A 27,025-nucleotide genomic window follows, 5' to 3' on the forward strand; every position below is an offset into this window, starting at 1 on the left:
AATTGTAATGTAAGAATTGAACCTGTGGAAGTTTGCATCAATTAGCAGTTCACCTAATCAAGTCATAAACGAGAAACCAGATGAGGATTTTTTTTTCGTGGGCAAGACCAAATGAGATTGATAAGAAGGGAAAGAGTATCATATAAATTCTGATTTAAAGTATGAGATTGACGTGTGATTTACAATCCCAAAAACACATTCCAATGCTATTTGCTTAGATCTTTTGGGCATGTAAGCAGACTTATGCTTTCTGACTCTTACTTGCAGCTCTATATTAGATGGTTTATGAACATCCTATTTGTTTGCTGTCCATTTAGTCAACTCTTGAGCTATATATCAATTTTTATCTAAAAATTCCTATATATAAATAGCGCTTTTGTGCCAAAAACAAAATTTTATCTAAAAGATAATGCAAATTAGCTTTACTTCTTGATTGATGAATTAGTTTGGTAGGCCAAAGTATGATGAGCAGGGGACAGACTCTGTCATCTTACCATCAATTAAGGCTTTTAATAAAATTGTTAGATTTTAATTTTATCGACAAAGTCATGAAATTAAATTATGCTTTCTGTTTTTTGGTGAAGAAATTATGCTTTCTTTCGTATGCAATGATAGGATACTCTGCTTTTGATATTCTATTTAAGCTCCCCCACTTCACTTTTTATGAAAAAGATCTGAAGCAATTGAAACTCTCCTGATCCTTATCAGAGACCAACTGACTTACAAGTTATTTTCTTTTGTTCTTCCTATGCTTTCTATCTTTATATGCGACCTCCACAATCAAATCTTCCTAGTTTACAAGCTTTAAGCTTTCTTGTGCTCCACAACGAAACGTTTTCACTTTTTGTTTAATCGACGGTTACTGTTGAGAGTGCTTTTTGGGTTACGGTCACCCAGTAAAGCGGAAGCGGATGCTGCATTTGTCTCCCACTGTTGTGTTTGTGTTGGAACTGTAACCTTTTAAGCTAATATTTGTTTAACTTTACACTGCCCTTATAGCCAGCAATCTCATTGAAGATTTCCCTTCTTCATAATTTCAGTTCTTTTATTTTGTTTTGTTTTGATCTTGACTGTAAAATCCATCATGAGGATTAGAAGTGGAGGGTAAGATGGTCACCGCTGGAATGTGACGGCTTGATTTTTCACTTGGTGATCGCAGATTGTTCCTTCGATAAAGAATGAAGAAAAGGAAAACTATCTAGATAATTTTGGCGCTTTTGCGAGTGATATCATCTTCTTAGAGATCACATGAGAGTTATATCAGCCGAGTTCCTGAAAACCCAGAAATCTTTTTTGGACTCTGTTCTTTGCTCCAGGAGATTAGCTGCTTCTTTTCTCGGTGTCATTAAAAAGGACTGAAAAGGAGGCGGGATTCCCCAAAAAAAAAAGGAAAGAAAAGAAGGAAACTTTTTGGGTTTATTGAAAAATCTGATTTTTGGTGCTCTTCATGGTTGATGACCTCTTCGTATGAAAAGTTTTCAGTTGGATAGGAATTCAATTAGGTTTTCCAGTTATTTCTTTGGGAATTTCCTTCGAGGTCAATTTTTTTTGCCATCTGCTCTCATTGTTAGGATTGAGAATCCACATGGAATAGAAGACAGAGAATTTGGCCTTATTTTTCTTATTCGATTAGTGGAGCTTTTTATCGTGGTCGATCGTATTATTGTAGTTGCAAAATGAGTTGCTTTTGAACTGTTCCTTCTCCGGAAAGTTTGATGAGGGTTTTGTTTGGGAAGTTCCACTGCCGTTCTTTCATTTGCTTTTGCAAACCTTCTCTGCTCTCTCCTTCATCGTTGAAATTGGAAAACACCCCACATGTTCCTTCTCCCTTATCTTCAGTTCCTGATGCCGTGGGTCAGATACATGGTGAGAGGATTGAGGTGAAGAATGACAGCTTTGACGGAAATCAAGTTGAGAATTCTCTTAAAAGCAGTCTCAAGAAGCCGTGTTCCGAACCAGGTGTTCAGAAAGAGACTGAGAGGAAAAGAGTGCAGTGGATGGATTTTTTGGGGAAAGAACTCGTTGAGGTAGAGGAATTTGAAATCAGGTGGGGGTAGATCTTCTTTCTTTTTCAAGAGTTTTTTTTTTTTTATTATCTTGTTTGAACTTTGATTAGCATTTGGTGAATTGTCGGAGTAATTCTTCAGCTTGAAGATTCTTTTAATATAGCTGCTTTATTGAGTCTGAACTGCTTTCACATGGAGGGCATGTCTGAACTGCGATTCATATTGTGAGTGGTAGGACTTATTGGAGTTTTCCAGATTCAAGAGTTGAATTCTTCAACATTGTGTTTGACATCATACTGTGGATTCCTTGGTAAACTTGTAGGTAATCAAATTATAGAGACACATTAGAGAAGTTACATCGTATGATAGTGATAGGGAAAATTGCTTTAGGAAAATATATACTTGTTGAATGGAGATTCATGTTGAAATTTTCATATTTCCAGAATTGCGTCACTCATTCCATCCCTCACCCTAAAAAAAGTAATAGATGAAATGATCTTGTCTTATATATAAGGCATGGTAGTTCTAATGAGACTTGACTTTTTAGTCAGTTAATCAGTTCTTATGGATACAGCAGAAGGCCTGATGATACTATTATAAACACATGATGGTTAACAAAGTCATAAAACTTGGCCTTGCTCCAAAGTCTTTAAAACAAAGGAGCAAAACACTGAAGCTCCTTGATTGACCATGAGTTGTGTCGACATAACTTAGAGATCATCTTGATTAAATGATTTGTACTTTTAGCCTCCAAGCCTCCAAATTGTATCGGATTAGTTTTAGTCAGTTGAATAATTTTTGGGTTTGGCAGATTAGGAGATTCCTAAAACCTTCTAACCTCAGAAAACTCCTATCGTTGGGTATACTGCTTGCGTCTCACTTCTTACTTCCCAATCTTCATTTTTCATTCAGGAGCTTTTTATTTTTTTCTTTTGAGTATTTTAGTTCACAAGTGTGAGCAAGTAAAAATAGGAGATATCAGTCTGGGGGATCTTAGAATGAGGACCTGGATCCCATCAGGAATGCTTCAGAATTAAATTTGAGGAAAATATGGTTCTGGTTTGAACTGACTATAGTTTAAATTGTCAATAAGTTATTGACTTGTGATACAAGCTGTAAAAATAATGGGGAGGATCATAATTATGGTCTTGGTTCTCCTACACTCTGGATCCCAATCCCAAGCATGCTTCTTTTTGCTTAGTTTAGTTAAGATGATGTTATCTGATTCAGATTGTGTGTGCCTTTAATTTTTTTGACTTGGTGACTTCTTTTCCCTATTTGGATGAAACTTGGTGACTTTGGATCTGTAAGGGTAGTGGCACTACCTCTGATGTTTGCAGAATAGCTTGCACATTTCTTTGGAAAAAGAAAGACTTTATGGACACACCTGTTTCAGTCACATGGGTGGTTGGATGGGGGAAAATCCTGGACTCTGAAAAATGTTATGCATGTCTTGAAATTTTTGTACCCATTTTGAAGATTGAGCCACCCTGACATTTTTGGTAGTGACTCAAATAGGAACCCCCCCCCCCCCCCCACTTCTTTCTCTCCCACTTTGTATGGTCGGAGATGATACAGATGGGCCATTTGGAGGAGCATTTACAATTTATCTGTTGTACTGTCCTTTTGTGTAAGCAAGTAAAACAAGTGAGATTTGGAGATTTTAAGTTTGGGTTTGTCTTGCTGCCCATTTGGGTATTCCTTGTAAGATAGTCACTGTAATCTTCTTCCATTACATGTTGTCACCATTGGGTGTGACACATCATATCAGCATGTCATCCACATTAAATCTGTGTCATTTTTGCTGCTTTTGTTTTCTATTTGTGTTGCATGGTTTTGATTTAACAAAAGGATGCACGTGCATTAGAGCATATGCGAGTGCATAGAATGATATTTTTTTCTATTTGAGTCCAAATTTGCCACAAGTTCCAGTCCAGACCATTGCTAGATTACATATCCAAAAGTAGTAATGGCCACATTACTCTTTTACCCTTCTGTGTGACAGAATTAGTTGCACTGTACAATGATGGAAGGACGCCTTAGGAAATATTTTTGCCTTTCTTTATTTGGTCTATGTTTTGATTTCGGAACTTTGTGTAGATCACCTGAACTAGGAAATAGGCATTTTGAGCTCCATTGGTTTACTTGCAATGATGGATTAATGGTGTTCTCCATGTAAGCCAGTAAGCCTCAAGTAGGCCTTTTTTGGATGGTTTTCTTCATGGCTGTAGGGGAATTGTGATTTACTTAGTTGATTAGGTATTCAAACTAAAGATTGTTACTGATGAAGTAATTATAGACTTGAAATCTCCAAGATGTTCCACCAACAATTTTTTTGAATCTAGACTTGCTTCCCCTTCTGCCGCTGATACGTTTCTGTTCATGAGTTAATGTGTTTCTCAGTGATCTTTTGGAATCTGTTTTCTCCTTCAAAATGAAACATTGATCAAAGGTTCTCAGGTGCCTACAAGGTATTAAATCATTTGTTTCAGTACCATGTCTGCTTAAATACTTAGAGAATTTGAAAGAAACTCTGTTCAATAATATTTACCCAACACAGTGCAGTAGCTACTCTCAAGCATCTGCTGCACTTTTATTACCATAATACTTGAATTTGGCACCCGATGGGGTGGGGGGTGGGGTGGGGGGTGGGGTGGGGGTTCTGGGGTACTCTATTCACTTGTGACTTGCAAACCATTAAAATTTGGTTGTGAAGTTCTGAGGAACTCTGTGAGAGGTGCCAATGCTGCTGGTTTTTTCTTTATTCAAGTCTCTCTGTTCCCAAGAGGCTGATTAACTGGAAGGTCCAGAACCCAAATACCCTTTACAAGAAAATACTATAAGCTTTTACCAGTTGCCTGGGACAATGGGGATATTTATGTTTGATACTCTCACAAAGTGCTGACCTTATTTAGCTGAGATTTTCCTGGTATACTGGGTTGTGCTTCTTTCCTCCTACTTTCCTCTCTCATTCCGTATATACGATTTCTTCATATTTGCTGGCAGTTTTCCCCACTATGTTTTGTAAGGATCCATGTGGCCTTGGTAAGACTTGAGATTTTTGGTCGTGTACTCTTACGAAGTGGTTGTGGTTTTCCCTCCACCTATCAGCAAAATCCTTTCAAACAACTTGTGCTGAATGTTGATTTCACATCTTACTGAACAAAATTTTATGGAAATACTGTCCACTTGTACTTTGGCTGATTTTTGAATAGCTACAAATATGTGTATTTGATTGAACTGCTTCCTTGAGGCTGGTTCCAGTCACCTAAATGGGTATTCTGTGTTGGTGTAGGCAGACACTCTACTGTTGCAATCCTAAAACAGGAAACGGGATATTTCTAGATTTTCAGGCTAGATAGTGCTGACCTGTGCATGATTTTGGATTGTTTGGTTGATGAGTATTCTCTTAATTACCACTTATGTCCTGTTCATTTTCCTTCCTTCTCAGCCCATTCTGGAGGAAAACATGGAAAATGATACCTGGTATGCAAATAATGATCTTATATTCATGTATATTGACTAGGGTCATACTGGGGTGGTCAGCTGGATAAGGTAAACAGTTCCTGGAGTGATGTAAACCACATGTTAGTATGATTGGAACTTCCACTGATACAGGAACATTTTTGTTATTGTGTGACCTCATTAACTTAAGGATTGTTGTCTTGCTGTTGGGGTACTGGTTGCTGCCATTTAATATTCTTCTATTTTTTGGTATATCTTCCAGTGAATCAGAAGATTCAGATGATGATGGAGAGGCTAGTCGAGGCTGTATTTGTGTTATTCAGTGAACCTGCTTACTCCACTTGTCTTGGTACCCTTTTTGCTATGCAATTGACAGGAAGGCAGCAAGCTCTGTTCCCCTGGGTTTCATGTTCAGTTCCTATATGGTTTCCTTTGTGGTATGTTTCTGAACATGTGGGCTCATGTTAATGTCAGTGAACATTAACCATTTGAATTGTGGGAGGTTGAGCTCAGATGAAAATGTTTCCATTCCTTTAAAATCGTTCAAAATAATGCATTTCCAGAGCATCATGATCTCCAAAGGCATTCTCTTCACACATCAGATTTATTTACAGAGCTGGACTGAAACCCAGGTGGCATTCCTTCCATTGTGTTCTCGCCAAGTTCTAAATCAGGAATCTTGTTTGAGTTCGAGCTTAATGTACAATGCTTTCCGTGTCTGCTAAAGATTTTTTCTAAGCAGTATTTTCTTTTGTTTATACTCATGACTGGGTTTTGCATCTAAGTGTAGAGACCAGCACTAAATCAGTTTCTTTCATCATTGAACATGTTGAATTTCCTTGTACTGAAATCCTGCTCTGTTAATTTCATGGACAATATATATATATATTCTTTTTTGGGTAAACATGGACAATATTTTAGCTGTATTACATCAAATGATTAGTTTTTAATTCATTTAATCAAGACATGTGGAAACTTCATGGTACCTCAACCCCATATCTAATGCAGGAAAAGATCAGGATTCAAGTATATTAGATTCGTTCATTGAGTTGGGACTTGGGAGGTTGAAGTAAAGTAAAGTTGAGGGGGCTCTCTGAGCTGATGTGGAAGGTACGGTAGCACCCTCACCATCTTTGTGATCTTTCATGTGTTCAGAACTGTTTCATGTCTACCAACACATAGGTGTGTTTCTTATGCTGCTTGCTTAGAGAATCCTCTTCCTTGAGTCTTGTGTCCAAGCTTTTCATGGCCATGGCAGCTATATACTGGATCAAGATCGTCTTCAATACCTTGCCCATTTCTTTCAATCTCTTACACGGGCGAAGAAAAATGCCATTGAAGAAGCTAATATGGATTAATTTTGGAGTTTTTTTTTTTGTCTACTTTTTCAATATTCAAGTAAATCCATTAATCCACTCCTTATTAGTCTGGAAGGAGATTTCAGTTCCAGTAAAGGCGTAATACTCTGATATCAGGCTCTTTTCTTGTTCGTTCATTTCAATGCATTGAAGTCAACCGTGATGACCAACTAGAAGGTCTTGTTTCTGTTATGAACTCAAATTTACAAGTTCTACTTTGGAGTCGATGGGTCGAAATTCAGTTTCGATGGATGGCATGACAATAGGGACTCGGTCATTAAGTTTAAGCTTTTGCTCTTCAGATGTATAATATTGACTAATAAAAAAACCTTTGTTTTTCTTTATTCTTTACGCCAAAAAAAAATGATAATTATAATATTCAATATCATGGCTCTGCAATATCCATTTTTTTAAAATGAATTACGGATACATATCACTATAACAAATTTAAGATGCCTATTGACAATATAGACAAGGATTGTTGCCAAGTCAAGTATCTTAGAATCTCAAGAGATTACGTGGTTAGTAAATTCTTTCGAAATTAAGAACGAATAACACATTCTATTTAAGTCATCAGTCAAAGGCTACACCCTGAGATAAAATCAAGGTGTACATAAACTAGTCCAGACAAACCTTAATTCTAAAAATAAAATAAGCCTTACAACTCAGGTTGTTTAATTTTTTATTATTTTTTATTTATTAATAGATTTCAATTGAATAGAACTAGTTACTCGTTATTTTAATTCCTATTGTCCCTCTAACAAAAATTTTGATTAAAAAAAAATACTGAAATTTTCCTTTTAATTCTTTTAAAAATAATCTACTTCTAAAGCTTAGTTATCATTCCTCATACTTTTAAAACACTTCTAAGTTATCTTTGATCATTTTATCATGAAATTATTCCAGCCAATTAATGGCTTTTTTTTTTGTATCTGAGGTTCATCCGGCCAGCTTGCGCGCACCTTGATTACATCCTCAAGGGGATGCTTGTCGTCGGCAAGGGTCAAACCCATGACCTCTCCACTGAGAAGTATGGATCTTACCACTCTACCAACCTTGCATTGACAATTAATATTGCAAAACAAAATTTAAAGTGATATATTTACGAACCGAGGATATAGTGATTTGGCAATTAAATCCTAGATAATAATGCAAATAATATGCCCATAGTGATTGGATTATAGAAGTAAAAATGCCTTGAAATACAAGTCATTGTTATGAAAAACTATTCCAATAGTTCTATAGGAAACTTGTATAAATCTAAAAGACGATTGACTGACACTTGTGATCTTTACTATCTATTGTAGAACAATATCATTGAATTTGCTAGTCAAATAACCTCTCATTGGCGATTTATAAATTTTAATTCACACGTAATTGTTTTTAGGCATACATGACTATCAAATGAGAGATCTCCCCTATAATTTAATTGTAACTTAAGATTTGAGGTCCCATCTATATATTGTATGGTTATATTAAGATCTTGTATTCTCTATGCTTTTAAAGATATAGAAATTAAATTTTACTAGCTAAGGCTTTATACCTTCAGATTGAGACAGATACCTTAAAAGGCCTAAAAGATCACCACACAGAAATTTGAGTCCAATACTCCAAAAAGCTTCTACCACAAAAAAAAATAATTAAAAAAGATACCAGTTAGAAAATATTTCAAATGTAGTGAGAGGAAAAAAAGAATATAAATGTTGTTGACAATGACTTTTTTTCTTTTTTGGTAAAAAATGCTGTTGACAATAATGATATGGGTTAGGGAAAGTAAATTACCCTTTTACATGAAATACAATATATTTTTTATTTGTTTACTTTTTAAGTAAATCATACATCAAACTGTATCATCACTATGTTGTATAGAGTATCATATGGTTCCAACTTTGGATATATGTTTATATTCCATCAAAATCATAGTATTTGAATCTTATTTGTAGTAGACGCTAGAGCATTCTTCTAAAAACATGTATGGATCTTCTTCTAATCGTTATGGTAGAGATTTGTATCATTTCATAATTTTTTACTACACAATAGTGGCAGGGCCTATGTGAGGGTCTATTGAGATTTCACCTCTTATTCGTTTTGTCAGTATTTTAAAGTAGACTTTACTTCTACTGTGTGACGAAGAAATTGTAAAAATAACAAAAGCCCTCTATTCAGACGAAGAGAAAACCTAAACTCTCTCAAAATGCAATTGTAGGTATAAACTAGAAAAGATGATAGTGAAAATATAAACTAGTATAGGAAAGAGAAATAAAAAATAATATCATTCATTGGTAAACTTTATAAATAGACCATCTATTTTCCTCTCGATGAAGGGCATATGTTCATCGGTAATCACATCAAATGTTGCGGTAAGATTTTAAAAAAAAAAAAAAAAAAAATTACCATTGGATGCGATTGATGCATGGTGTCTTTTCAGAAATGGGCTTCATAAATTTTTTTTTGGGAGGATAAAATTTCCACTCATTAGCCCCCACAAACAAACATAATTTTATTACAAATTAAAGAGTACCCCGGGGCCCGCCCCGCCCTCCCCCGGCGCCCCACCCGCCGGAGCGAGTCTCTCTCCCCTTCCTCCCGGGAAAAGCAGAGAAAAAAAAGGGCCCCAAGGGCGCGGAAAACGCGCCGGCGAAGCGGCGGCACTCGCCCTCCGCAGCCGAATAAACGTTCCTTGCAAAAAACAATACAAATATTTTTTAAGTCGAAATAGAACTTGCTCTCATCCCTGGCCCCACCAGCCGGAGCCCTTTATCTGGTATGAATGGTTGCCGGGAGACCACGCCCGGTGAATCTCGATTTTATCAGCCTACGGTACCTACCAACCTGTGGCCCCCACCGCCGGTGAAGACTGTTGGTTTCTTAGTTAGTTAGTTGTATCACCGCCGCCAGCGGCTGACCGCCCAGCCAGCTAGCTAGCTAGCCCCGTTGAAAAGAAAGTTCCAATTCCTCTGAAATCAAACAGAAACAGCGAAAAAGTAGTTAGCATGTGGGTCCCCACCACCGACTCGCTCGCTGGCTGGCTGGCTGGCTGTGGCTTCCCTTCCTCTGGTGTCTCTGTGTTGGGCGGAGACGGTGGGGTCCACTTTCCACCCCTACTAGGCTACTACATATCATCATCAGACTTCATTCTCAGTGATGCTTTTGAGTTTTAACTTTTAACCTGTGAGTGAGCGAGATCTCAGATCGGTTCTGTTCTGCACTTTTGACTTTTCTCCTGTATTGATAATTGACTAAATTGGCCTCGTAATTCCACCCCCAAAAAACAAATAAAAAGACTATATTAGCCTGCTACCAAAATTAGCAAATTCATCCACGAGCAACCACTCTCTAGTCTCTACGTAGTTACAAAATTTTTATTCGATCCCACGTGGCCTACACCTGCATGGGTTTATTTTTGGACAAATAAGCATAGGCTTCTAAGAAAACTGTTATGGAGTATTTAGTGGGGGTGATGTTTTTTCTAATGTTCTTTTCACTGTAAGATGGGTGAGATGATAATTTTCTATACTTGTTTTCAAGATTAAATACAAGTTTTTTGAGAGTTTATTTTCAATATATTTATTTATTTGAAATTAATAACATTATATATATTAAGGATGGAATTATTAAGTATACCTTCTAGAAGAATTGAACCCTAACGTTGATCATTGTCAGTAGGTTGTTTTATATGTATGTTCATAAAAACTTAGTAACAAACTTTGAAGGATCATTCAATTGATGAGTGAGACCAATACTTCATAGTATGAAACCAAGAGTTCAAATCCCTTTAAAATTAAGGGCAAAAGCTTTTTGCATTAGATTTAAATTATTTGTATCGTTAAAATGACCTCCATCGATTTGGTATTTTAAAAAAAAAATTCCAATAACATTTTTTAGTTATATTCAAAGACATACGTTATTTATTTAAAAATGACACATAAATGAGATATTGACCAAACTATTATAGCCTCAAACTTTGAAAATCAATCAACCTATATTTCATATTTTATATCGCCATATCATTAGTTTTTCAGTTAATGAAAATTTATTTGCACATGTTATTTCCATCATTATTTAATTTCAAAATCTTTAATTCTCATATAACATATGAAAACCAGCAAGCAAGACCAATTCAATGGTTTAATTTAAAGATCAGAATTGAATAGGTTCAATCAAATAGATCCATTTGAACCGAAATCAGTAGTGCATGATCGCAATTTTGACGGTTCAAAAACAAGCAATCCTATGGTATTGAGATCAATTCCATCTGAATCAACTTATAGACCAATTTGAAACCCGGTTCTTTTAGATCAATTCCATCTGAATCAACATATAGACCAGTTCTGATACCCGGTTCTTTTTTTGCTTTTTCCCTTGGGATCGAATCCTTATAGCCACCTTTTAATACCTCTCACATGTGTTTGACCGAATATTCAAAGATGTTCAATCCCAAGTTCCCAACCCAACTCGGGTCATATTCCAACATTCCAACTAATTTTCTTTTGTTTTTGATAAAAATCGAAACATTCCCATTATTATGAATGCCCTACCCAACCTTATCGTTGATTACTAAGTGGTTTTCCTTTTCTATGGAAATTTAAATCATTTAACGTGGGCATTATCGTCTTTTAACAACTGATACCTTGTGTTAATTCATGCCACGAGACAGTGACTTGACCTTCTTTTAACCTAATTGGACAGTTTAACACTTTAATAATCAAAAGCTGTTCAAATAAAACACAATAAAATTTTTATTTTTTTTTGGTAAAGAAACACAACAAATTTTGAGTAAAGTAATTAGAGGGATTCAGCTTTTGAATTTTTTTTATTCTAATAAAGTATCAAGCTATTAATTAAACAACAAAGCTTACTAATTAAAACCTAAATTTCTTCTACCAAAAAATTAAAATCTAAAATTTCCACAGTACAGCCAGGACCGTGCAATGTTACAGTAAACCAACAATATCCACCGTAGAAAAGACCTAAACCATTTGATCGGACGGTCCTCATAAAGCGATAGGTCCAAGAGGCGCACGTAATTCGTTGCGTAAACGACTGGTCCACCCACCCAGGGATGACAGGACCGACCATCTGACCGACTGACCGACAAATCCAAAGTAGATGCCATGTCATCATCCTACGTGGAATATCTCCCCCTTCCTCAGGAAAAAAAATTAAAATAAATAAATAAAAGAAATGTTGGCGGGCTCTGCTTTTTTTTTTTTTTTTTCTCCTCCCTTTCTTTCTCTCATGGGGGCGGGGGTAAAGCTTTTTTTGAGTTAGCAAATACCATCAGCATCACCATACCATCTCGCTCTTCTCCTTCTCCTTTTCACTGTCTCGCCTTCTTTTTATTTGTAAATCATTATTCTCTGCAATCCACCACTCCATTACACTTTTTTTTTTTTTATAAACTCTGCTGTTCTCATCCCAACTATTCCTGCTGCTGCTTCTTTCTTCTCACTTTCTCTGAATCCAAAGTCCGATGGTCATCAGATAACTAACTATTCAATTATGGTAAGCTTCTCAAGGAAGATGATGATGATGATGATGAAGATTCATCGGATCCTTATCTAAAAGTTCTGAAGTTCATTTCGATTTTGATAAATTTAGCACGTTATAGATTTATTGATTATATCTTTTTATGGTTTTTTGCTGGTGCAGGGAACTCCAGTTAATATCGTTGTCGGATCCCATGTTTGGGCAGAGGATCCAGTCGATGCATGGATTGATGGAGAAGTGGTAGAAATAAAAGGCAACGATGCCACCATAGTCACCGTAAATGGAAAAACGGTAAGCTAGAGTGTTTTCTCGTTTCTCCACTGTAGTTCCCGCTGAATTGTAAATTTTCAATTGTTTCAAGTTGCAGCTTCCAGATGGAATATTTAGTTTATAAAAGAATCCAATTCAACCAATTTAAATCCTTACAGTTCCAGAAATAACACGATATTAATGCTTAGATGCCCATAAATATAGGTCTTTTGGGTTTCCAATTGGTAAAGATCTGTTTTACTGATAAAAACTTGTTCAATATCAACTCAACTAAGCCGAACTTTACCCCGACTGAGAGGGTTGGCTACACGTCGCTTGTGTTGCTGGGCAGCTCTACCAGAATGACCATCAGCAGAAGTATCCATTAAAATGGTGCTGGGAATTTTCTATACTAGCTCAAGGAAATTAATCAATTTTTGCTTCAATTTGTATGTTAGATTACTGCCAACTTGTCAAGCATTTATCCAAAAGACACAGAGGCACCTCCAGCTGGAGTCGATGACATGACCAAATTAGCTTACCTACATGAACCGGGAGTTCTGCAAAATCTGGCTTCCCGCTTTGCTCTCAATGAAATATATGTGAGTATAGCAACTAGTAAAAAAAGTTAATCAGTTGATGTTCCAACTTCTGAGTTAAAAAATTACTTGGGCAACATCGATCTAATTAGAATTCTGGAAATTCAGACCTACACAGGAAGCATTTTAATTGCAGTTAACCCTTTCCGGAGGTTACCACACCTGTATGATGTCCACATGATGGAGCAGTACAAAGGAGCTACTTTTGGTGAACTCAGTCCCCATCTTTTTGCTGTTGCAGATGCTTGTTACAGGTACTGTACTGATATTTGGGTGGAACAATCATCATGGGAAACAGATGATTTAATATATATGGTTGGTTTCTTTTATTCTACTTGTCAGGGCAATGATCAATGACCAAGGAAGCCAATCCATCTTGGTTAGTGGAGAGAGTGGGGCTGGTAAAACAGAAACCACAAAGATGCTCATGAGATATCTCGCATTCATGGGGGGAAGATCAGGAACCGAGGGAAGGACAGTTGAGCAACAAGTTTTAGAGGTGAGAATGGGCTCTAGACTTCAAGTTATATCTATATGAGGTTGCCTTGCAGAAGCTTGATGAACTATGTGTCACTATTTTTTCAGTCCAATCCTGTCTTGGAAGCATTTGGGAATGCCAAAACTGTAAAGAACAATAACTCCAGGTGAGAAATTCAGACCCCCTCTCGCTCTGTTTCCACAGCTGCATCCAATGTACTTAAACTGAGGAATGTGGGTGGCAGTCGCTTTGGTAAATTTGTTGAGATCCAATTCGATAAACAAGGGAAGATTTCTGGAGCTGCTGTCCGCACATATCTTCTGGAACGCTCTCGTGTTTGTCAGGTTAATGATCCGGAGAGGAACTACCATTGCTTTTACATGCTCTGTGCGGCACCACCAGAGGTAACATGTCCTGCCCTTAATCATAAATAGCTCCAGAGTTATAAAAGCCTTACAATGTGATAAGTTATGGAGTCAGTTTATCTAATAGAACCCCCTTCCCAGGATGCCAAGAAATACAAGTTGGCAGACCCAAGAACATTCCACTACCTAAACCAAACAAACTGTTATGAAGTAGCAAATGTGAATGATGCGCAAGAATATCTGGAGACTAGGCATGCCATGGATGTTGTAGGAATCAGCCAAGAAGAACAGGTAATATGCCTAAGTCTCTCTCTTCCCCTACATAAAATGCCTGTAATCCATCCACGTTGACTCTCTCTCTTCCCATGTAAAATGCCTGTAATCCGCCCACATTGACATTTCATTACTGTTTCTCATACAGGATGCAATATTCAGTGTTGTGGCTGCAATCCTCCATCTTGGGAACATTGAATTCATGAAAGGGAATGAAGTTGATTCTTCGAAATTGAAAGATGATAAATCACGCTACCATCTTCAAACAGCTGCAGAGCTTCTAATGTGTGAATCTTTGTCTTTGGACGATGATGAACTCTCAGCTAATTCAATGCAGAGTACTTTATCTGTGCCTCTGTTGATATAACTTAAATCACTTCTATCCAGGTGTGATGAGAAGGCCCTTGAAGATTCACTCTGTAAGCGTGTAATAGTTACTCCTGATGGTAACATTACAAAACCTCTTGATCCAGCTGCAGCGGCATTAAACCGTGATGCGTTGGCAAAGACTGTCTACTCAAGATTATTCGACTGGTGAGTGCAATAACTGCTGCCTTAACAAAGTTAACTTTTGCAAGATCAATCAGACTCATGAGCATTCCAGTAGAGCAATTTGTAAAATTTAGCCATGCTAAAATTTCTTAAATCATGTCATGTGTACCAATAACATTTGCAATCGTGAAACTAACCTAAAATTAATCATTATAGGACTCACTCAGATTCATGAGCATTCCAGGACAGCAATTTGTAAAATTCAGCCATGTTAAAATTTCTTAAATCATGTCATGTGTACCTATAACATTTGCTACCATGACACTAAACTAAAATTAATCATTAGAGGATAAAGAAACTACTGAAGCTAAGTGAAAAGTTTCACGGAGTTCAGTAGGCCCTAAGCTGAAATAACCATAAAAAGTTGACTGCTTTGCTCATATGAACTTTTTGCTTTGGGTGAAACGGTATATTATTTTTCAGTCGTGGTGCATCAAAGACGTTAAAGTAGAGGGGCTTGGCCTTTTTTTCTTCTTTCAATCTCTTAATAACTTCTGTTTTCCATTTTTCTCTCTCTCTCTCTCTTGTCCTTTTCCCCTCTTTGCACTCATTAGAATTCTAGGTAAATAGATAGTTCAAGTTTTGTTTTGTCAACCCTTCTTACTTCTAATATGAGTCTACAAATTACAATTAGGAAAGGAGTAAACTAAGTAAGATAGTTTTCTATTCTAAGCATATATCCAACTGATAAGTTCCAATATACTTTTCTTTTTTTGGAAATTCCCCCCCCCCCCCCCAAAAAAAAAATTCTATGCTAAGCACTACCATGTCAGTTCATAGAATTTACTAGTCCAATCTGATCTGATATGTTTACTTGATAAAATAATGGCCCATAATATTTCTTCTACATTTCTATGCTCATTTTACTGAACTCTGGCAGGCTTGTGGATAAAATCAACAATTCAATTGGTCAAGATCCTAATGCAGTCAACATAATTGGAGTCCTTGACATCTATGGTTTCGAAACCTTCAAAGTCAACAGGTAGTGTAGGTCTCACATTGTTCATAATATGGATACTAAAGCTTTTATTTGACTGTATATTTGTCTGGTAGTTTTGAGCAGCTATGTATCAACTTCACCAATGAAAAGTTGCAACAGCATTTTAATCAAGTAGGTCCAGCCTACACTCCTCAGTACAGTTTACACTAAGAAAATAGTATGCTTTCACTACACAGCTATTGATCCCTGATAAGCATTTACAATTACAGCATGTATTTAAAATGGAGCAAGAAGAGTACACAAGGGAAGAGATTGACTGGAGTTATGTTGAATTTGTAGATAACCAAGATGTTTTGGATCTTATAGAAAAGGTAATTTTCAGGCTATTCGACGTACAACTATCACTATTCTATGTCAGCTTCCATATACTCATAAAAGGAAGTGTGGCAAAAGGGAAAGATTTGTTGGAATACTGACAATTTCCTGTATGCAGAAACCTGGAGGAATAATCGCACTCCTTGATGAAGCATGGTATGCATTCTCTTCAATTCAAATGGACATGGTGCCATTGGTATATGAGGTCTAAGTAGTGAACCAGCTACCAAACCCAAAATTACCAATCCTTAGTTCAGATGGGAGCACACTGTTATGTTATTTACTGGCCACATGTTATCTTATTTACTGCTCGACTGTGGTCATTGCAGAAACCTTCATAGGCTTCTATCTCTTCCCCATGGACAATTCTCTCTTCATCCCTCCTGAAGTGATAAGATAGTGTAAAACATAACAGTATTAAGAATGTTAGTGATTATTTATTTAAATCATGTGCAGTATGTTTCCCAAGTCAACCCATGAGACATTTGCACAAAAGATGTACCAGACATACAAAAACAACAAGCGCTTCAGCAAGCCTAAGCTTGCTCGAACGGATTTCACCATCAACCATTATGCTGGAGATGTAAGCAAATTCTAAAATCAATATTTTGTTAAATTTCCTTGCTATAAAATGTAGTTATCCTCCTTTTAATGAGACTATCAAACAGGTTACCTATCAAGCAGATCATTTCTTGGACAAAAACAAGGATTATGTTGTGGCAGAACATCAAGCTCTATTAGATGCTTCCAGATGCCATTTTGTAGCAAATCTCTTCCCCCCTTTACCTGAGGAAAGTTCAAAGCAATCCAAATTCTCTTCAATCGGTACCCGCTTCAAGGTGAGTAAAAATCCACAGATTCAAGGCATAAACATCATTTCTTAGACCTCCTGGTCTCTAATTCCTTTCTTACTTCAACATTGCTTCAGCAACAACTGCAAGCTTTAATGGAAACTCTGAACACTACGGAGCCACATTACATCAGATGTGTCAAGCCCAACACTGTTCTAAAACCTGGAATATTTGAGAACTTCAATGTTCTAAACCAGTTGAGATGTGGGGTAAGGTCCTTACTTCAGAATACAACCCAATCCAAAGAGTTTCGTCTTAAAATAGTCTTTACAACTAATAAACCTCTCTCTTATTGTCACTGGCAGGGTGTGCTAGAGGCTATTAGAATAAGCTGTGCTGGATATCCAACAAAGAGAACATTTGATGAATTCCTTGATCGGTTTGGAATGCTAGCTCCAGATATTTTGGATGGGTATGACACTTGAAATATATATATATATATATATATTTTTTTTTTAATTTTAACTTTGCCATCATGCTTTTGCATAAGATGGATAAATTTGCAAACTTTAAGCTATAGGGTGATTCATAGCATGCTAGAGATGAAACTGAAACCCTAGTCTGAGTAATGTAATCAGCTACGTTCTGCTAAGCAAGTTCAGTTTGATTCTTTGTATCAGTTAGTCTTTGCCTTTATTGGAGCTCATAGAATCCTTTCAGCTTGGATGCTTGTGCGCTGATTCTGATATATCACTACTTTTTTTCTTTTTTCTTTAATCTTCCTTTTCAGGTCTGATGAGAAAACAGCCTGTGCAGCTCTCTGTGAGAGAATGGGATTGAAGGGCTACCAGGTATACTTACAAGATGATATTTGACATAATAACAAAATGTGGGATCATCTCCTATATTCGCAGGAAAGAAGTTGAGTTAATTGATCCACTACATTTTTCTAATCTCAGATTGGGAAGACAAAGGTATTCCTTAGAGCTGGGCAGATGGCTGAACTTGATGCCCGAAGAATTGAGGTCTTGGCTAACGCTGCAAGACGTATCCAGAGGCAAATCCAAACATACCTCGCTCGGAAAGAGTTTATTACTTTACGACATGCTACAATTCGTTGGCAGAAAATTTGGAGAGGTTTCACATTTTAAATATTATATTTTACAATGCCAAATGGAAGGAAATAGTCATCACGAGAAGAACTATGAGCTGACTTCCATTTTGCGCTGCATTTTACAGGTCGGCTTGCACGCAAACTATATGAATATATGAGAAGAGAATATGCTTCAATCCATATACAGAAGCATGCACGTGCTCATGCAGCCAGAAAAGCTTTCAAGGAGCAACGAGCATCAGCAATAATTATTCAAACTGGGATGCGTGCACTGGCAGCTCATAAAGAATTTAGGCACAGGAGGAGAACCAAGGCTGCAATAGTTATTCAGGTAGTAACGCTCTCTACCATGGAGTTCTTTTTATGTTTTTCTTATTTTCTTTTTGTTTTTGAAAGTAGGATTCAGAGAATGAATGACAAAATTTTAGGAATGATGTTAAGCCAAATTATTTAATTATCAATGCTTGCTTGTTACAGACTCAATGGCGTAGATTCCAAGCATTTTCTGCTTATAAGCAGAAACAAAAGGCCACTCTTACACTTCAGTGTCTCTGGAGAGGAAGGGTAGCAAGGAAGGAGCTTAGAAAACTCAGAGTGGTGAGCACTGTTTAAAGGCACCAATAACTTGTACTTTTCTCTGAGAAAAATGCCAAGCCATTTTTTTGTTGATGTCTATCTAAAGAAAATCTTTATCTTTATTTATAATAGTTATATAGAAAGAAGCGTTTTAAAAACGTAAAGAATTCTACTTGGTCGTTTTCCAATGCAGGCTGCTAGAGACACAGGAGCGCTTAGAGAAGCTAAGGATAAGCTGGAAAAACGGGTTGAAGAGCTCACATGGCGATTAGATATTGAAAAGCATATGAGGGTACAATCTTTTTCACTTTATTTGTAGGAACACTTATTATGGTTTAGTAGTAATACAAGTAGAGTTTGTTTAGCCCCTGTTTAAGGCATTTGTAGTATATGTGAGTGCTGAATCTAGTGGTTCTTAATTCATAATGATAGGTTTTGTATTTTACACTGATCAAGATGGGAGGACATACTTAAGTGACTGTTGTCCTTCGTTGATTTGGTAGATGATAAGTTGTGTTCTTGTAGATTGACCTTGAAGAAGCAAAGGCACAAGAAATTACAAAGCTTCAATCTGCTTTGCACGAAATGCAAGGGCAGTTAGATGAAGCTCATGCAGCAATTATCAGGGAAAAGGAAGCAGCAAGGATAGCTATTGAACAAGCACCCCCTGTCATTAAAGAAGTTCCTGTTGTAGACAATACTAAGCTAGACTTCCTGACTAATCGTAACGAGGAACTGGAGGTAACAAGCAAAAACCTCAGCAACTGCAAATTCTGTGCTCTAGAAATCAATCTCTTGAAACATACTAAATATGGATTCCAAATATACAGGGTGAACTAATTGAGTTGAAGGGGAGGGTTGAAGAATTTGAAACCAGGTACACTGAGGTCAAAAAGGAGAGTGAAGCAAGGCTTGAAGAAATAGAAAAATCACATTCCAGAATCTCCCAGCTTCAAGAGTCTATTGAACGGTACCTAAGGATCCTTAAATTCCTACTCAAGTTGAATACTGTATGTTCCATGTAGGGTTTTGACTTGTTCTTATGTTTACCTTTATCCAGACTAGAATTGAACATGTCAAACTTGGAGTCTGAGAATCAGGTTCTACGTCAACAGGCTTTGGCTGCATCAACAAATGAAGAACTCTCTGAAGAAATGAACACGTGAGATTTCTGCTCAGACTCTGGACCGAATGGATTGCTTTCACATGTCTATGTTTGCAAACAGTAATTAAAAACAAGGGGGAAAAAATAAATTCTGATGTCAATGTGCTTGAATTTGCTTGAAGGATCAATCACTGCAGAAAATTCCTAGAAATGTCCTAGGAAGAGAAATAATAATGCATTATATAGTCTTTGAAAAGTTCTTAACAATAGGAATTCAGTAATGTCAGTTTAGTAATTTACTTTCATGTATTTAACTTAGTTATTGAAACTTGAAAGGGTTAAGCTAAACTTGGTATTGGATTACAATAAAGTTCCCAAGTCCCTTCTTGAATCTTATGGTTCAAAGAGGGCCAACGTTGCAATACTCTTACCAGTTTCAATTTTATCCAGCCTCAAGGATAAGATTGCGAAGTTGGAATCAGAAAACGAGCTGCTACGCCATCAGACACCAGTTGCAGTGCAGCAAATAGTTGCTCCTGAACAGATGCAGCCAAAGGGCTCCAAGGTGCAGTCACAGTCTGTCTGTCTTTTATCATAAGACTAACTATGCTTTTTCAATGGTTGACTTTTATCATGTTGCAGATTCTTGAAAATGGATATCAAACAACGGAAGAACAAAAGATGATAAAGGTATGTGTATTACTATCAGATGAGCTTCTTCATAGTAGAAGAATACTTGCTAATTCTCTCCCCAATCATCTTGTAATTTATTTACAATGAGTAAGTTTGTTTTCAGGAGCTGGTGCCTCCCCCAACCGCCTTAAGCAAACAAAAATCTCTAACGGATAGGCAACATGTACGCATTCAAACCCACATGTAGGGAATCTTTAGATGAACTTGAGCACATCAGACAATCTCATGTGTTGGATGCTTTGTTTTTTTCCTCTTGTAACCAGGAAAACCATGACACACTGATAAGGTGCCTCATGGAAGATAAACGATTTGACAAGAACAGACCTACAGCTGCGTGCATTGTCTTTAAAGCACTTCTACAGTGGAGATCATTTGAAGCAGACAAGACAAACATTTTTGATCGCATAATTCATACTATCCGGTCATCTATTGAGGTAGTCCTTTCCCTGTTACGAGCCTATCAAATATGTTGTTTGACTGATGAATTGGGTTTGACACATGGGAGTGACTTCCTGAATACTTCCTTGCAGACTCAGGAAAACATTAGTGATCTTTCCTATTGGCTCTCAACAACTTCGACACTACTATTTCTTGTGCAAAATACGCTCAAGGCAAGCAGCACACCAAAAAAAGCTTCAGAGCGTGCTCGGACCTCACCTACAACCCTGTTTGGTAGAATGGCACAGGTAAAAGTTATCCAGTGCTCTTTTAAAATTCATTTCTTTAGTACAAAAAAAAAATAATGAATAGCTAACTTAAGATGATATATACTTCTTATCTCAGGGACTTCGTGCATCTCCCTCAGGCATGGGAATTTCGAGTGGGTACAGTGGAATGGTAGGCAAACCAGAATTACAGTCTCGAGTTGAAGCTAAATACCCTGCCCTCCTGTTTAAGCAACATCTGACTGCATGCATTGAGAAAATATACGGGATGATCCGTGACAGTTTGAAGAAAGAGATCAGTCCACTGTTGAACCTGTGCATACAGGTACGCATTTGTATAAGCATGAATATATGAATTGAAAAGGACCGAAACTACCTAGGAATAAATTCTCAACTGCAACTGCAGGCACCAAGATCAGCAAGAGCCAGATCGATAAGAGGATCCTCCAAAAAAACTCAATCTAATTTAGCTGCAAAACAAGCAACAAGCATACACTGGCAAAGCATTGTAGGAAGCCTGGATCATGCGTTAGCTACAATGTCAGAGAATTATGTATGTAAAACTAATCACTCATATACTATTTTAAGAGGGTGCCAAAAGGGGAGTCCTAACCTCTTTGTAATTACTTTTTGTGATGGGCAGGTCCCTGACATAATCATAAGGAAGACTTTCTGTCAGGTGTTCTCCTTCATAAATGTGCAGCTTTTTAACAGGTTTGTAGTTTATCCATTTCTATGTAGAAGGTCTTCTATATAGGATTTAGACATGGAAAAGCAACTAGAAATAGCTTGATTCTATGATCTTCTTCTTTTTTCCCTTCCCCTTATCTCTTTGAATGGCAAAAAGTAATAGTTTAGTTCTTCAGCTTATTGCTCCGCCGAGAGTGTTGCTCATTTAGCAATGGAGAATATGTAAAAGCTGGCTTGCAAGAATTGGAGCAGTGGTGCTCCAAAGCAACAGCCCAGGTATGACTTTGCCCTGTGAAAATATTGGATGGATACCGTGACCAAAACTCCCCCCCCCCTTCAATGTGTTACAAAAGAACTGAAAATCTTGCATATTGCAGTTCTCTGGATCCTCATGGGATGAACTACAGCACATAAGGCAGGCCGCTGGGTTTCTGGTATGTAATCCCCAGAGGATTTGACTACTACTCGATTTTGAGTGTAAAGACTTGTTGACTAACTTGCATTTCATTTTGTTCCCTTTGGCAGGTTTCACTCCAAAAGCCTCATAAATCCTTGGATGAGATCACAAGTGAAATCTGTCCGGTAATTTGCCTTGCATTGATTGGTCCTATGTAAAATTGTTGAGCTGCTCAATTTACATGGCTGTTCCATTAGAAGGGGCATATTTCATTACGATAACACCCACCTCATGATTTTTTCAGGTACTGAGCATTCCACAAATTTATCGCATCGGAACGATGTTCTGGGACGACAAATATGGATCCCAAGGACTATCTCCAGATGTAAGTCATTCTAATAAAAAAATTTATCCACTAACTTGATTAGGCGTCTTTATCATGCTTCTGCAATTATGTCAGAATTTTCAGATTCGTGGGGAAAGAGAATGTGTCTGTAACTTCTCTCCTATTTGTGTCACATAGAAAGTAGCCGATAGCTCAACAATCACCAACTACCATCATTTTGTTTTCCATAAACAGAACCTGATGCCATGCAACCCTTAGATTTCTGCGCCTGGAATTCTTACTTCAATCATCTTATTGAAAAATTCCAAACTGGAACCTTATTTTAAAATTTCATTGATGGATGTTCCAGGTAATTGGCAAGATGAGAGCATTGATGACAGAAGAGTCAAGTAGCATGCCAAATAATTCTTTCTTGCTTGATGTTGACTCAAGGTAATCAATCTAAGACCCTGGACACACTATCTAAAACTCCTCGTAAACAAAGTAACATTTTATTGCATGATTTAGAGACAATTTCTGATATTAATGCGAATTGTTTTTGGGTCAATTTTCAGCGTTCCTTTCTCTCCAGAAGAGCTCTTGAGATCCTTTCCCGACATCAGCCTTTCCAATATTGATCCCCCATTGCTACTCCGTCAGAATTCTGAGTTCCATTTCCTGGTACAACACACAGATTAAAATTCTCATTCATTTTCCCAGTATCATCCGGATAAAACAATAGTGGTATTGTAATTTATTATTCTTTCCTTCCCCTAACCAATGGGTGAGTGAGTTTTGTTCACACTGTAAATTGTAAAGTCCCATTCTTAGTTCTCTGGTTTTTTCTAATTTGGCGGCTTTGCCCAGCTTATTTGGCTTTTTCCAAGTGTGCCATTGTAAATTTTTTTTCTTCTTTTGGGGTGTGGTGTGCCATTGTAATTGTTCACTGAGAGTTGGTTGTTGTAATGACGAACATGATTTCAGATCATTTTTAAGGCTTTGTATTGATTTTCGAATTGTAACTAAAGAATGCCAAAAGAAAAAGAAGGGAGAGATTCTTGTTATTGAATGTCTTTCCAACGTCCTAAATTTTCAGTGGGTTCTCATAACCGCAAGGCTCGGAGAACATCAACACTGTAACCCCCAACACCCCCTTCTATCCTTTCTAGACTTCTCTCTTCTTTTTTGTGTAAGAAAAAGGGGATGCAGTAATGATTCAGACATTGAATGTTCCTCCAAATATTTGACACATATATCTTGACGGAGTCTTAACATCCTTCTATACTCCTGGTAACAAGTTGATCAGTTGCCAGTATACTGTCACAGATGTCTTCATTTACCTGTAAGTAATGAAGGAACAAACGGAGGTGGTGGCTACTCTGTTTTGTTTCACCAATGTGTTCGAGAGATTGGAAGAGAAACAATATCCCTCATTACATACTTATCTCAGGGAGATGTGCAGATATGCCATTACTAAGCCATTTTGAGACATACGAAACTACCATTAAACATCTTGAATTCTTTGTGCATCCTACAAAACCTTCTTGGGTTTTTGCTTTCTGAAATCCGTAATGGAAGGAAGAGACCCACGAAAAAAGTCACACAAATAGGATAGGATTTTTTTCCCTTTTCTTAGGTCAATAGGATAGTATCAATGCAATGCGTGCGAAATAAATCCTTGGTCTTTGCAGCAAAGTTTAAAGTACTCTCGGCAAACACAAAGAAAGAGATTTAAGGCCACTGACGCCATGGAACCGAGAGTGAATCAGGCCTCCTCAAAGCGCTTACAAGAAATAGTTATGAACTCAAGGAGAGCTTGTTTCTGGTCAAATGGGCAACCAAGCAAAGTTTAAACTAAAGATGAGTACAAACCCAAGCAGCAACAATGTGTTCAATACTTCAATGTCCATTTGCATTCAGGTTACTCTACTTTACTTTAGGAGGAGTTGAGGACGATTATACCGGGTGGGGGAGTAATGAGGTCCTTCAAGCACCATCGTTCAAATCGAGAATGAATTTGGGGTGCCAGTGCTCTGATATGCACAGATTTTAGCAATCACTAAGAGACCCACCTAAAAGAATCATTTGACAGTGCTCTGATATGCACAGATTTTAGCAATCACTAAGAGACCCACCTAAAAGAATCATTTGATCACTTATCTAAACTGTTAAAGAGTGTTCTCTCGCAGAAATGGTAAATGCAGCAGAAAAGCGTTTAATCAGATGAACATCCATACACAGTTCCCACGCATAAAGATTAACAGATGCACAACCACATATTCTCAAGTCGTTTAAGTGGCTGCGTTGGCATTTACATTCTTTGATTGTGTCTTTTTGAGCAGACTCTCTATGGCAATCAATGACAAATCAACCAAGCTAAGCAGATAACAAAATTGTCAGGCTGCCTTGCCATGCATCTGTTTGTGTTTGTGTTAGTGTTATCGACGATGGGTTGCCTTACCATGCCAGTATTTGCATTCAACCAAGATGGTGAACACTCAATAGAAGGACTATGCCATACGAATTCTGGCGGCTTTACAAGAACCCAATCCCAAGCTGAACAGAACGTAACGTTGCGAACAGGGGAGGAGTCGCTGTTAGAGTCGAATGGTTTTACAAATTACAAACAATTTCAAGAAAATGGACGATAAGGAAAGGATTCAGGAAATTCTCAAAGAGAAATTTAATCTCATGTGTATTAGACCCTTAACCAAGATTTATGAATGCTTCGACTGGATCATATTGACTATATTGACTATGAAACCATCAAGGCATCAATCTCCCTTTGAAGATGGGTGGAGACTTTTGCCAGATATCTTGAATGGACAAAACACACGCCATGAAGGCAAGTCCCCTAACACGTCTCCAATCTCGACTCATAAAACTGCTAAAGTAATTTTAAAATTTGCGATAAAGTAGGAATTAAAAGGAATTGCTATTCTGGTAACCCATACGCATGTTCAGACTCTTCAACCTCAAAATTACGAAAAAAAAAAAAAAAGGGGAGAGGGAATAAGTTCAAAAGCAGCAACAAAATCAATCTGAAAGTAAAAGTTCTACCGAATTCGAGGAGTACGAATACTCCCTATAAACGCCGTCATTATCTCCCGCTCAATCACCACCAGCCTTCTGATAGACATAGGTAAGTCCGCACTTGCCGCAGTAGTGACGATCGAAATGGTTGGCCATGAAGGTTCCGGCGCCACACTCAGCATTAGGGCACTCCTTCCTGAGCCTCTGAACCTTACCCGAATCATCCACCTTATAGAATTGAAGAACGGCGAGCTTAACCTTCTTCTTCTTGTGCTTGATCTTCTTTGGCTTGGTGTAGGTCTTCTTCTTTCGCTTCTTAGCTCCTCCCCTGAGACGGAGAACCAAGTGAAGGGTCGACTCCTTCTGGATGTTGTAATCGGCGAGGGTTCTTCCATCCTCGAGCTGCTTTCCGGCGAATATGAGACGCTGCTGATCGGGAGGAATACCCTCCTTGTCTTGAATCTTTGCCTTCACATTATCGATCGTATCGGAAGACTCCACCTCGAGGGTGATGGTCTTCCCCGTTAGGGTTTTCACGAAGATCTGCATCTTCGAAACTTCAGAGCTCTGCAACCTTCGCAACCTTCGCAACCTTCGTAACCTCTCGAGACGATGCCCTTTGGCCTCCGCGATGAATAGAGTACCCTAATATAACTCTAGGGTTTCCAAGATCTGCAAACGGAATTACGAAACGGTCCTCTCCAAACCACGTTGGTTCTTTTGCAGTTCGTATGGTTCAACCGGATTGGCCAGGCATTCTCATGTATGGAGTTTTTGAACCAAGTAGCCGGTTTGGCCGATCGTAAACTACTCTGCCCATGAAACTTTTCCATTGTTTTTCTTGGTTCAAACTTTTCCATGGTTAGATCCACTTCTATGAGCATCAATAAACGGATAAACTTCATATGTAATGGGGTGGGGGAGAAGGGACGGTGAAAAAAATAAACGTGGGCCTGGAGGTTAGTGAAATGATTAAGAACCTCTCTTATCAATGGAAAGATTATGGTTTTAATTCTTATCGATAGCATATGAAATATCGGTATCCCTAATTTTCTTATATATAAAAAGCGAAAGTTAGCATGCCACTTACAAGCTTCCTTAGACACCTTACGATGTTATGGAAAATTTTGTTTTTTCAAATATTTTCTCTTTTTTGGTACGATTTACCCACGTTTATTTCAACAAACAAAGGGTGCAAATGTTAGATTTATGCTGCATAGTAATTTACAGATAGAGGATGCCAAACCACGTGACTTGTGCAAAAGGGCAGTAGCAGAGAATATGATGGATGGTTTCTTAATTATCGCCACGATTACAACAATTAAGAGGCAGTTTGATGCTTCTTCTTTGAAAAGCTTCACCACATGATAGGCCATTTGCTACTGTCCTTCATAAGAAATTTTGGATTTTGGGCATAGCTCCATGTCTTCTTCCATACCTCAATTGAGACCCTACTCTGTTAATCAAAACACCAAAAGCTGAAGAT

The 27,025-nt window shown here is 37.6% G+C and overlaps 3 protein-coding genes across 3 annotated transcripts; 2 read left to right on the plus strand and 1 right to left on the minus strand.

Annotated features, from left to right (window-relative positions):
* Nucleotides 1-488: 488 nt before the first annotated feature.
* Nucleotides 489-5,955, plus strand: LOC149001300 (uncharacterized). Its single transcript, XM_089137012.1, has 3 exons — nucleotides 489-2,047; nucleotides 5,734-5,764; nucleotides 5,848-5,955. The coding sequence occupies exons 1-3, from the start codon at nucleotides 1,716-1,718 to the stop codon at nucleotides 5,953-5,955; spliced, it is 471 nt and encodes a 156-aa protein (XP_088993138.1). The 5' UTR covers nucleotides 489-1,715.
* Nucleotides 5,956-12,077: 6,122 nt separating this feature from the next.
* On the plus strand, nucleotides 12,078-23,667 carry LOC149001301 (myosin-12-like). Its single transcript, XM_089137718.1, has 40 exons — nucleotides 12,078-12,334; nucleotides 12,482-12,610; nucleotides 13,027-13,170; nucleotides 13,276-13,421; nucleotides 13,510-13,666; nucleotides 13,753-13,811; nucleotides 13,890-14,049; nucleotides 14,152-14,301; nucleotides 14,432-14,568; nucleotides 14,671-14,817; nucleotides 15,716-15,817; nucleotides 15,889-15,946; nucleotides 16,045-16,146; nucleotides 16,269-16,306; nucleotides 16,607-16,733; nucleotides 16,819-16,989; nucleotides 17,079-17,210; nucleotides 17,307-17,413; nucleotides 17,732-17,792; nucleotides 17,901-18,078; nucleotides 18,181-18,386; nucleotides 18,533-18,652; nucleotides 18,825-18,923; nucleotides 19,157-19,372; nucleotides 19,462-19,601; nucleotides 19,692-19,793; nucleotides 20,187-20,301; nucleotides 20,379-20,426; nucleotides 20,533-20,592; nucleotides 20,693-20,863; nucleotides 20,960-21,115; nucleotides 21,213-21,419; nucleotides 21,501-21,647; nucleotides 21,738-21,808; nucleotides 21,961-22,060; nucleotides 22,162-22,218; nucleotides 22,310-22,366; nucleotides 22,486-22,566; nucleotides 22,877-22,959; nucleotides 23,082-23,667. Exons 1-40 carry the CDS (start codon nucleotides 12,332-12,334, stop codon nucleotides 23,203-23,205), a joined length of 4,668 nt encoding a protein of 1,555 aa, XP_088993844.1. The 5' UTR covers nucleotides 12,078-12,331; the 3' UTR covers nucleotides 23,206-23,667.
* A 1,422-nt stretch (nucleotides 23,668-25,089) lies between these two features.
* Nucleotides 25,090-26,150, minus strand: LOC149001302 (ubiquitin-ribosomal protein eS31 fusion protein). The gene has a single exon (XM_089137719.1). It carries the CDS (start codon nucleotides 26,086-26,088, stop codon nucleotides 25,618-25,620), a length of 471 nt encoding a protein of 156 aa, XP_088993845.1. The 5' UTR covers nucleotides 26,089-26,150; the 3' UTR covers nucleotides 25,090-25,617.
* Between the last annotated feature and the right edge of the window lie 875 nt (nucleotides 26,151-27,025).

The sequence above is a fragment of the Hakea prostrata genome, chromosome 10, assembly GCF_041222555.1.
Source record: "Hakea prostrata isolate BN-2017 chromosome 10, UWA_Hpros_2, whole genome shotgun sequence".
Classification (NCBI taxonomy): domain Eukaryota; kingdom Viridiplantae; phylum Streptophyta; class Magnoliopsida; order Proteales; family Proteaceae; genus Hakea; species Hakea prostrata.